Genomic DNA, 12,675 nt, shown 5'->3' with positions numbered 1-12,675 from the left:
CAATATAGATAAATAAATGTATCAATGTAGATAAAGAAAATATAAATAGGTTTTTTTCAAATTGATAGATTTATTAGCTAACCTTTTTCTTAGCTTCCTCCTTTTAACACTGTATCTCAAAGTAGACCAGTTGGATGATGAATGCTACAAGTTTTGACATTTTAAGTTACATGGTAATGTTTGGATAGGGTGTTGTCCTGTGGAAACAGGAAAGCAATTTCAAGTTGACACAGTACAACATTGATATTGACAATCTAATACCTTGTATAATAATGACATTGTAGTTTGTTGGAACAGTTCTTCGTTGGTTTTCATACTTTTTAGTGTGTGTGCCTTCATGGAGTGTTTACACTTAGGTGGATTTTTTTTTCATTTCCTGAAATTCAGAAGAAAATATAAAGCACACTGTTGTAATTGAGACATCTCTGCTTCAGGTATCTCATAATTGGTAGACCTCTGAAATGTCACCTCACCTAAATCTAAATCTGCTGCTGCTTCTTTTAGCCACGACTCTGGATGGTCAAAAACTCTCTGGGCTCCAGGCAGGAGAGATATCCATCTCTCCACCTGATGTTTCTACTTGTGTGTCCACTTGGCATGTCAAACTTACTAGGTCTGAAAATGAACTATTCATTTCCACCCCATCCTGCCTCACTTCAAACCTCTTCCAGCTTTTCCCATCTCATTAAATGACATTAAGGGTTGCCTAGATGCCTGGTCCAAAAGCCTGTCTCTTTTTTTGCTCCTTTTCTTTTTTTCTGTCCCTTACATCTCATGAACAAGTTTCATAGGCTTTTTGTTTATTTACAGCATATCTTAATTTTGACTACTTCTTCAATTTTCATAGCCTCAAACTTATTACAGACCATCACCTTCTCCTGGTTTCATTATTGTAATACCTCTGAATTGATTTTCTTCTTCAGTTCTGTTTCCTGTTCCCTGTTTATTTTACACACAATAGTTGGAGTGGTAGATTTGGGGGTTTTCTAAATATTGAAGAATAGATACAAACAAAAAATTTGCACAAATCATAATTTACAACTTGATATATTTTCACAATATGACATACCTATATAACCAACACCCAGAGCGAGAAACATTACCAGTACTATCCTGTATTAGTTAGCTTTGCATTAATATGTCAAAATACCTGAGATAAACAACTTTTAGGGAAGAAAGATTTTATTTGACTCATGGTTTCAAAGATTTGAGTGCATTGGTGGTTGGCTTTGTCAGTTTGGGGCCTGTGGGCAAGGCAGTCTACATGGTGGAAGCCCATGGTGGAAGAAGTTGCTTACCTCATGGTGGTTGGGAAGCAAAAAAAGAGATAGAAAGGGCTTGGTGTCCCAATATCCCTTTCAAGGTCATTCCCCTGTGACTAGGCCCTACCTCTTAAAGGTTCCAGCCTTTCTCAAAAGTACTGCAGGCTGGAGAATAAGCCTTAATACATTGGCCTTTGAGCGATATCTGTACCATGCTAGAAGTCCCTTCTAGCCACTATCCTATCTCTTTGTCATCCAAATGATCTCTACATTGATTTCTGACTAGTTAGTTTTGCTTCTTCTTAAACATCATACAAATAAAACCTAATTTTATAGAAAATGTACAGCGTGACTGTATCCATTTTACTTGGTGGATCATTGGGTTTCTCGTTTTTCTCTATTTTGAATACTACTGCCCCAGACATGATATATGCCTTTTTCTAAACATACATAATTTCTGTTGGGTATAGATCTTAGAGTGTAACTGTTGAAGCAGATGATGTGTATATTCAGTTTCAATAAATATTTCAAAACAAATTTCCAGAGTGATTAAACCACCAACATTATATAAGAGTTCTAGTCAGTCCACATCCACATCAAGATTTGTTATTACTGATCTTTTTCATTGTGACCGTTTTGATGATGGTTTAGTGATACCTCGATGTGATGTTAGTATGTGTTTTCCTAGTGACTAACAGAATTGAGCACCTTTTTGTATGTTTGTTTGGGCATTTGGATGTCCTCTTGTATAAAGTACCTCCTTAAGCCCTTTGTCTATTGTCATGTGCCTTCTTTTCTTATTGATTTGTAGAATATTTTATAGATTCTAAGAACACTTTGTTATGTTTGACATATAAATTGTAAATGTCTTCTTCCACACTCTAGCTTGCTTTTTCACTTGGTTAATGGTGACTTTCAATGAACAATTTAAAAAATTTTTCTAGTATAGTACAAATTATCATTTTTTCCCTTTAGTAATTTAGTAATTTTCATGTCCTGTTTAAACAATCTTTGCCTACCCCAAGGTAGATATTCTGTGTTCTGTTCTCAAAGTTTGTTGTTCTCACATTTTGGTCTATAATTGATATAAAATTAATTTTGTATATAATATGAAATATATGTATATAAGTATTTTATGAAATCCAGTTGACCCAATACAATTTTATAATTTTTATTTTTGAGTTAGCATACAATAATAATATGAGGGGATTTCACTCATAATGATATTATGATAATATGATAATATGATAATTCCATACATGGGTACAGTCTACTTTAAACAAGTTTCCCCTCCTATTCCCATTCCCCCTTTAGTGCTCTGCTATTTTCAAACAGTGTCTGATGGATTTCACTGTGCTGTCTTTATTCAGATATACACATTTATATGTAGAATATATCAGTCTTGATCCTCTACACCCCTAAGTAATCCTTTCCTTTCTCTCTCCCTCCCCCTCCCCACCGAGTCCCCTCAAACAGTCCCTCTCTTCCATTCATGTCCCAGCATTATTCTTTCATTATCATTTTAGATCTAGGTTCCACAAATAAGCAAGATCATGCTATATTTGGTCTTTTGAGCTTGGCTTATCTCCCTCAGCATGGTATCTCAAGTTTCATCCATTTTCCTGAAAAGGACATAATTTCATTTTTCTTTATAGCTGAGTAATTTTCCATGGTATGTGTTAGCTTGGCAGCATTGAATGGAATTGCAATAAACATGGGTATGCAAGTATATTTTTTGTATATTGATTTATAGTCCCTCAGATACATGCTCGAGTGGAATGATGAAGTCATAAGATTAGTCTATTTTTAGTCTTTTGAGGAACCTCCAGACTGATTTCCATAGTAGTTGCACTTGGTTACATTCCCATCAACAGTGTATAGGGGTTGATTTTTCCCCACATCCTCACCAGCATTTGTTGTTGCTTGTTTTCTTGATAATTGCCAGTCTGACTGGGGTGAGATGGAATCGCAGTGTAGTTTTTTTTTTTTTATTAGCATGTTATAGTTCTACAGGGGGATACATTGTGACATTTACATATGTTATTACAATTACAAAGTGTTCCCTCATGAGCCTCTGGATTTCATTGGTATTTGTTGTAATATCCACTTTTTCATCTCTAATTTTATTAATTTGGGTCTTTTCCCTCCTCCTCTTAGTCAGAGTGGCTAAAGATTTGTTAATCTTATTTAGTCTCAATTTAATTAATGTCTGCCCTAATCTTATTTGTCTGCTTATTTGGGTTTGGCTTTTTCTTGATTTTCTATGAGCTTGAGGTGATTATTAGGCTACTTAAGATCTCTGGTGGGTCTTTTTTCTCTTTTTTTAAATTTTATTTTTGAATTTGCACATATTAATAATACAAGGGGATTTAATTGTATTAATTCCATACATGAGTACAGTGTACTTTGAACAAATTTATCCCCTTCATTATATTTTCATTTCTTCTTCTGCCCTCTTTTTTCAAAACGTGTTTTGTGGGTTTCATTATGCTGTCTTCATGTTTTGATCCTCTTCACCCCCAAGTATCCTTTCCCTTTCCTCTGATACTCCCCTATTGTTTGTTGTGATGCTAATATCTATAAATGTTCCTCTTAGCACTGCCTTTGCTGTGTCCCAAAGATTCCTATAGGTTATGTTTTCATTTTCAGTAGATTCTTGGAACTTTTGAGGTTTTCCCCCCTTATTTCATAGTGAAATAACAATGTGTTACTCAGTCTCCATGTGTTTGTTTTCTGTAGCTACTTTTGCTGTTGTGTTCTAGTTTTATTCCATTGCAGTCTGATGGAATATAGGGAGTTATTTCAACTTTCTTATATTTGCTAAAATTTGCTTTGTGTTCTAAAATATCTGTTTTGGAGAAAAATATGGACTGTGCAGTACTGGAAAAAAATATTGTATAGATGTCTATTGAGTTCATTTGGTCTATGATTTAATTCTGAGGTTTCTTTGTTGATTTGTTATCTGGATCCAACACATTTTTTTAATAGACTATGTCTTCTGCATTTTCAGAGTGATAATTTTTAGCAGATCATGAGATTCTCCCTCTTCAAAATCCTACAGTGGTTTCCCTTTGAATTTAGAATAAAATATGCACTTCTCACCATGGCTGCTTGCCTGAGGCCTGCCCTCTTTCTAGGCCTCCCTCCTGTAATTCTCTCCCTTCTTACTGTGGCATGCTGGACTCCTTGCTTTCCTCAGTCTTCATGTGCATTCTCATCTCAGATTTTTGTATGTATGTGGGGTTCCTTCTGCCCAGAGTGCTATCTCTCTAAATCTTAGCCTGGATTGCTTCTATTTCACTCAGCTTTCCGCTCAGATGTCCTCAAAAAGGACCACCTGATCACATCCTTTATCATTAATGATAAGTAGTCTGCTCAAATGTCCTCAGATTGTTAATGATAAGTAATATATAAAAGTTCTCTGTATGTGTATGATACTATTGACAATGTCTCCATACTATACTGTGATTCTCTGAGGGAAGGAATTCTGTCTTATTTGCTTTTGTATATCTTGTTTGCAGCATGATATATAGAATTCATATAGGGTCCAGGGCATAATGCACATAATAATTATTTCCCTGTTTAGACTATACTAATCCCAGATAATTCAGACCCTGATATGGACATTTTATAATTTGAATGAGTTATGATGGAGGATCACTTTTTTATACTTTTTTTTAAAAAAGGAGAATGCTAAGTAACATTGTAGTTTAAAATTTATAAACTCACTTTTAACTGTTTTACATGGAGATAATGTGTAGGTTAAATCCAAATGAGTTGTCTAAAGAACTTACAAAGCCTCAGTAGTTTTATAAACCCATGCCCTAATTTTTTCTTCTCTAACAATCATGCTAACTGCAAATCAAGTTTACAAAGTTACAATTTTTCTAAGCATTCTATAATCTAGACTTAGTGATTTTCATTGACCTGATTCCCATTATTGGAACTATTCTCGAACATAACATTTGTTTTTTAGGCAAAAGTTTGAACTTTCATTTGTTGTCATTCTTCATCAAAGCTTTTATTTCCATAACTGATCACATTTGTTTCCCTTCCCAAAGTTTTAAGCTAATGTCTGATACACATGATTCTTTTATTAATCACCAAATGTCATAAAATTGCAGAGCAGAGACTTTTAAAATCATCTTACCCTGAAGTATAAGCATTGCTGCATCAATTAACAAAATTAGAATACAGTTGGTAGATAAAGTGTTACATGTATGATAATCTTCTTATGCTGACGACCATGCTATGAGTTTATAAAGAGAATATCCTTATTCTTAGGAAAAACATGCTGAAGTATATTTAGGAATAAAGGTGACACGATTTACGTAACCTAGTCTGAAATGGTTCAGGAAAAAATTATCTGTGTGTTGTGTTTGTACACATGTGTTTGTGTACAGAAAGAAAAACACTGAGCAAATTATAAGCCAAACAGGGCAAAATACTTATAGGTGGATTGGAGCAAAGTGTATATTAATGTGATTTGTATTAAGTGTGAAGTTATTTTCACAGTTTTAAAAATTATCCATCCCTCTCAAAAAAAAACACAAAAAACAAAACTTTTTTTGGTACTCATGATACAGAGTGTAGTAACTTCCCAATCACCCAGACAGTGAGAGTTAAACTGACTCTTGGTCTAATATACTCTGAAATATTTTGCTGCCTTCTTGTAATAAATAGTTACTGAACTCTCACTGAATGCTGGGACCAGGAATCCTGCTGTGGTTACATAGGGTGCAGCCAGACTTGCATGTTTGTAATGTGGTTTAATATATTTGCTATTACCCGGTCAGCCCTACAACCTCCAGCTTCTCTATTACCAGGACACTTTGCTGTTAGATGTGCTGCCTACTGTAATGAGACATGCCTGTTTGAATCTTAACAAACAGTGTTTTGTTGTTCTTTTTCTTGATAGCTACTGCTTCCTGGGATACCTTTCTCATGCTATGGAATTTGAAACCACAAGCTAGAGCTTACAGATATGTGGGTCACAAGGATGTTGTAACCAGTGTGCAGTTTTCTCCGCATGGAAACTTATTGGCATCTGCCTCACGAGACAGAACCATTAGACTCTGGATTCCTGATAAGTAAGAGAAGCAAACACTTGATATGCTGTGAATTTAGAAATGTGGAAGAATGCTGCACCTTGCTGCTAATGCAATTCTTGGGAATGCCTGTATTGCCCTTGTTTTAAAATCAACCATTTCTTACAATTTTTTTTTCTTATCTTTACCTCATAATTACATCTTCTTTTTGAAAACTGGGAGGGGGGGGTTTGTAGTTACCAGTTTGTTTGTAAATCTAATGTAAGATTTAGATTGTCTCCCCAGAAAGATACTTGACATGTATCAAAAATTTACAGTGTACTAACCTCCTGATGCCCATTCAAGGATGTCTTAGGGACCCTTCAATCACTACTGAAAACCCCTGGGCCCAAACTATTCTTCGATTGGTATCATTTATTTTGGGGCTTCAGGATTTTCTTATTAAAGAAAAATTTTGATGAAAATATAAATCATTGCATTTTAATATCATATCCTGTTGTAAAAAAATCTCTCTGTAAAAGACTTTTCAAACCAATCACACTCAGTCATTAGCTTGTAGTGGCTAATCTAAGTATGGTGATTATGTTTGTGTAGCTGTCTCTGCTTTCTCTTTCTACATAGTGGTAGAACCAGGGCAATGGTTGGATCATGGCAACAGAATGGGAGCTGATGATTTATCAGTGATCAGTTATCTGTCATGGCCTAATGGTGCCCCAGACTGAGTATTTGAATGGGAAAGTGATTTTTTTTCTAACAATTTTATGGGTTGCCAGGGTGGATCTTCTCCCCATTTGGTGTTGGGTGCATTGCACTAGCAGCTGGGTGCACTCACAGCGCCAGGGCCTTGATGCTGCAATTGGCTGGGGCACTTTGGTCATCTGGCAGGATAACCTGAATTTTCTTGCAGTGTGACAGCTCAGTCTGGGAGAGTAAAAGCAGAAGCAGCTGGACCTTTTTAAGGGCTGGTCCTAAAACTTGCTCAGTATCACTTCTGCCACATTCTGCTAGTCGCAATATATCACACTGCCAGCTCAGATTCAAAAGGAGGAGAAACCAGCTAAGCAGCAGCAGCACAACAAACAGAGCACAAATTTCTTTGTTTCTTATTTGCTACCTGTTCAGGCAGGATCTCGTGGTCAGGCCTGCCTGCAGCTGAGAAAGGCCTTTAGAAAGAAGGCAAGCAGAATACCCTGCTGGAGTGTGGAATGTACAACTAAATATCAGGGCAGATTCTCATGAGACAGATTGACTGTCTCATGCTTCCCGCTCTTTGCAAATGCCAAGCCTTTCCTTTGTTTCCTCTAGGTCTTAAGCTTAAATTCAGGCCAAACTGTACTTCTGATTTCTGCTCATAATGATCTCCCTTGAAACATCACTGAAGTCATCCCTGAATGTTTCGTTGAATGATAATTTCAGTTATTCCTGGTGGATTATAATATGTCAGATGATAGAAATTAATGATAACATTAACTTTGCCTGCTACAGGTCACTGGAAAGGGTAAGCCATGTTAGATCTAAGAACCTTTGAATATTGATTTTTGTTTTGCTAAGTGCTGGTCCTAGAGATGAATTGATTAACATGCTGCTTAATGGGAGAGAAACAGGTTTAGTTTTTAAAAGCCATGATACAAGTAGTAAGTAAAACAGTTGAGCAGATAAGGAGCAATTGAGCCAGTGTGGCTTGGTCACTGAAAAAGCACAAGTGCAAAGGCAGGCGGAGGTGTGTTTCAAGCACTTCAATTGTTCTAAGTACAAAGTTCAGCACAGTGGCAGGATGGCACGCAAAGAGCTTGGGCAGTGCACTTTATGTTAGGGAGCTAGTGGCATGTTTACACTTGATTTATGTGCTTGGAGCTACATTTTGAGCAAGGTCATGAGCACAATATGTAGGTGACTGGTGGGGGGCGGGTAGAAGATTAGAGCAGGGAGGCCTGTTAAGAGGCTTTTCCAGTAATCTAGGTTGAGAATATATCCATCTGAAGGCAATTGGAGTTGAGACAGACTGGAAAGGAGTACTAAAAGGATATGTATGAAATGGTAATGATAGGTTTGTTGACTTACTTGATGTGGGAGGAGAGGAAGGGGGAGGAGTTTCTTGTGACTTCCAGGCTCCTGGCTTGGAGACAGGCGGATGTTGCTCTAACCAACCAAGGTAGCAAATACAGGATGAGACACGGTTGTGTGGGACATTTGTGTGAACATTTGAAAAGCCCATGGAGGGCCTCCAGTGGTGCAGTCAGTTAGAATGCAGTACTTACATGAAAACCCAGACTGTGTTTTGTGTGATCTTTTTCAAGCAGTGTGGCAATTTTTCCCATAAGGTGTCACTAGTATAAATATGATTTTCTAAACGGAAAAATTAAGTCCTGGATATACTATAAAGTGAAAGTGCCTTGAGAACTCAAGAACACCAACACAGAGTATTTCCCAAATATCACCTTATAACTGCAACACAGGCTGCTCCTGTTTTAACATTTTTTTCTGCTTTTCTCTTCAAATGATTCACATTGTTTACTCCATCATTATTTCTATTATCTTTTTCCCTCCCTAACAAAGAAAAAAAATGTTTCTGAAATTTCAGTATGTTTTTACCATTTATCCTTTGTCATGCTTATGAATGTAAGATTGGGCCTACTAAGTCAGCAAGGCCTTAAGTACATCCTTGGTCTCAGTTCTCATCACTGGTAACTGGAAACATAGGTGGAAGAGGAAAGAAAGACCACCTACGGGTATTGTGTATGAAGGCAAATGATGCAGGGGATATCTTCTCTTCCTAATCCAGACTGCCAAACCCACACAACGTCCATGTGACCTGGATATAAAACAACACCTTGGTGCTATTCATTTCATCAATCTTAGCTTTTCTAGGTTGTAACTTCTCTATAGATTGAGAGTTCTACAGGTAGTTAAAATGCATGGTAGAGATGGGTTCAAAATACTATATTTTCCTACCTTCCAAGTAAAATATAAGCAGGAAATGCATTTTGGGGATGGGGACAATTTTAGGCATCAATTTTAATTTTAATGAATGAACCAGTATGAAGAGATACTGATGAAGAGTACAATATAACATAGCCCTCTCATGCTTTTTTTAGGCTTACCGGAGTTAAGCTATTTTTCCAATTCTTATGTAGTGATTAAATGTTAATTATAATTAAGTCAAGTAAGTTATTAATATTAAACTGTTCATTTCCAGGAGAGGGAAATCCTCAGAATTTAAAGCACATACAGGTCCAGTTCGAAGTGTGAACTTCTCAGCTGATGGCCAGTTTCTAGTCACAGCTTCTGAAGACAAATCCATCAAAGTATGGAATATGCACCGCCAACGTTTCTTATATTCCTTATACCGACACACCCACTGGGTACGCTGTGCCAAGTAAGTGTAAAAAGTTTCTGCTATAGCCCATATTTCCCCCACCCAACACCCTCCAGAAAAGGGATGGAGGGCATATTCATTCATTGAGATGTCATCAGACCTCCTGCTCTCATGGAACTTGTGTTCTAGAAAGACAGGCAATAGAAAAAAATAGGACAAAAGGTACAGTAGGTCAGAAGATAGAAAGTAGTATGGGGGAAAACAGAGCAGGATTAGTAGGGGACAGTGTGCCAGGCCTTTCTCACAGAAAGGTAGCTGTTGAGCAGAGAGCTAAAGGAAGCAGGGAGGAAGGCTTGAAGAAATTTATGAAAGGAGGTGGTAATCTGGTGACTATTTGAGGAAAAACAGGGAACAGGGAACAGGATTGGAGTAGGTTAGGCCCAGAGGGAGACCAGGGCCAGAATAAGGACAGCCCTGACATGTATCCTGAGTGAGATGAAATGCCACTGGACCATGTTCCTCTCTTCAATTTACCTGTTAATGAAGAAGGATTGCTGACTACTGTGTGTAGAACAGACTGTCGAAAGTAGGGCCAACTATAGATAATAATGTGGAGTTTCCTCAAAAAACCAGAAATAGAGCAACCATATGATCCACCTATACCATTCCTGGGTATAAATCTGAAGGAATTAAAAGGCAGCATACAACAGAGATACCTGCATATCCATGTTTAAGTATCATAATGGAACCCATTATTTTGTACAGTTACTGTACACTAATTTAAAAAAAAAGTTAGGCAAGAGCCAGGCATGATAGCACATACCTGTAATGCCAGCTACTTGGGAGATAAGGCAGGGGGATTGCAAATTTGAGGTCAACCTGGGCAATTTAGGAAGATCCTGTCTCAAAAGAAAATTAAAAAGGGTTAGAGATGTAGCTCAGTGATGGAGTGCTTGCCCAGTGTGCACAGGGGCTGGTTTCAATAGCCAGTAATGTGAAAATTAATAAACAAATAATAACATATAATAATATATGTTATAATAACAACAATAATAATAACAATAAGGATATATTGTTAGGAGGCTATTGCAGTGCAAGTCCCTACCTGGACAAAGGTAGGGGCAGTGGAGATGAGAAATGGTTAGATTCTATGTAGAGTTTAAAGTTACACCAGTGGTACTTGCTATCATATTGTTTGTGACACAGGAGAGGAGTCAAGAAGAACTCAAGAATCTTTGGCAGAGTCTGTAGGTAGACAAATGCTATTGTGGACCTGTCAACTAACAGCCACACAGCCCTTTCTAATCATAAGATATACTGCCAAGGTACTTTAAGTTCATATCTTATTTCCCCATCAGAACTGCCTAGAAAGGTAGAGCTGTTTTATTTCTGTAGATGAAGAAAATAGGTTTTGGAGAGCTAAAGATAGGATTCACCTAGTTGAAAATGACAGAAACTAAGGTGAATTCATTTTCTCTACCTACATGAACAACTGGCTGATGTGTTTGATAACCTTGAAGTAGGGAGGGGAACACTGGAACCAGGGATTCCAAAACTGTCAGGTCTCTCCCTGGTATCTTGTCTCTGGGGCTTCACATGCTTGCTTCATTCTGTCAAACACAATAGTACCAAGGCCACTGGCAGCTCCAGGCTTAAGTCCTCACTGCCTTGTGATTGCAGAGGAACAGCAGCTTCCTCCCCACTCCTTTAGAAAAGTGCCAGGGGTGACTTGTTCCCAGTTGGGGTCCTATTCCAAGCACTTTGCCTGGCAGTAAGGTGTTAGCATTCCCTCAGTCCGAGTCAGGTGCTTAGCTAAGACAGTTGTCCTGATGAGGAGCAGGTGACACCTACCACACACTCTGGACATGGGGATAGAGGATAGTTCTCACAGAAGAGGTTCAGGTGTGGTCACTTGGGGGAACTTGACCATATAGCTTCCCTGCTTTGTGCCTGCTGAGTGGAATAGTGTGCCAGGCATCCCCAGTTAGCCACATGACCCAAGCTAGGATGTGATAGAGTGGGAGTTCAAGCCTAGCTATGTCCATCTGGCCTTACAACCCATATTATACACTGTTGCTGTGGTTTCAGTGGGGCATTATTGCTCAGGAAGTATTGATTAGAATCCCTAGCAATGAGCCTGACAAAAATTAAAAAGGATAGAACGTCATATTTTTAGTGAATAGGGTTTTTTTCTTCTAAAGATCTCAGCCACATTTGGGCTCTGTCCACCTCAGTATTATTTCTTTATATATAGCTATGTGGTTAAGAACATGCACCCAGATCTAAATATATAGGTTGAAATCCTAGCCCTGCCACTTATTAGTTGTATGAACTTTAGGGATATCACTTGACTTTTTAGTGTCTCAGTTTTTCTTATAAAATTAGGATAATAATAATAGCAACCTGCCATACAGTTTGTATTAATACCTAAATGAGCAAACGTGTAGATTGCACTTAGAATAGTACCTCTGACACAGTAGTCACTATGTGAATTTTAGCCATCATCCTCATCACCATCCTTGGACATCTTATTAAGCCTTTAAAGATATAATTCTATACGTCTATTGATAATTGCTTCCTGCCTAAGGAGATGACATTTGTGGTGGTCCGATCAGGCTGACCAAATTATTTTCATTTATTTGTAAAATAGAGTAAGAGCCGTAGAACAGGAAGAGGTATAGGCAGCTGGGTTGGGTACTGAGAAAAGTTATTTTGCTCCCAGTATGAGCCAGCTCTGGGTAGGTTTGGCAAAGGAAGCATTTCCCTCCACAGATTGCTCAACAATGAACAAAACACTGAATATTCATTTACTAGTAAATAGAATGTTTCACTTACAGTTTTACTAATACTCATAGCTGTTATTTATCCATTGTGTCTTGTGGGCTCCTACTTCCTTCCAAAAAGAATGAATGGTTCATAATAATTCTGAGACCTATGAATAAATCACTCATTGGAAGGAATATGGAGACAATTCTATCTAAACACATAACCTTGGATACTATAAATTCACCATGATGTTTAGCCTGAGTTTCCTGTCACTGAAGTATTA

The 12,675-nt window shown here is 37.6% G+C and overlaps 1 protein-coding gene across 3 annotated transcripts in view; it reads left to right on the top strand.

The window, feature by feature from the left end:
- Nucleotides 1-12,675, top strand: part of Poc1b (POC1 centriolar protein B) — a 109,235-nt gene that overhangs the window by 12,910 nt on the left and 83,650 nt on the right. For all 3 annotated transcript variants that reach the window (XM_074084090.1, XM_074084091.1, XM_074084089.1), the window contains exons 3-4: nt 6,181-6,352; nt 9,507-9,686. In XM_074084090.1, the coding sequence (XP_073940191.1) occupies nt 6,181-6,352; nt 9,507-9,686 (352 nt within the window). The remainder of the gene's footprint in view (nt 1-6,180; nt 6,353-9,506; nt 9,687-12,675) is intronic.

The sequence above is a fragment of the Castor canadensis genome, chromosome 8 (genome assembly GCF_047511655.1).
Source record: "Castor canadensis chromosome 8, mCasCan1.hap1v2, whole genome shotgun sequence".
Taxonomy (NCBI): Eukaryota; Metazoa; Chordata; class Mammalia; order Rodentia; family Castoridae; genus Castor; species Castor canadensis.
The sequence above is the reverse complement of the archived record's forward strand: the minus strand, read 5'-3'. Positions and strand labels throughout refer to the sequence as shown.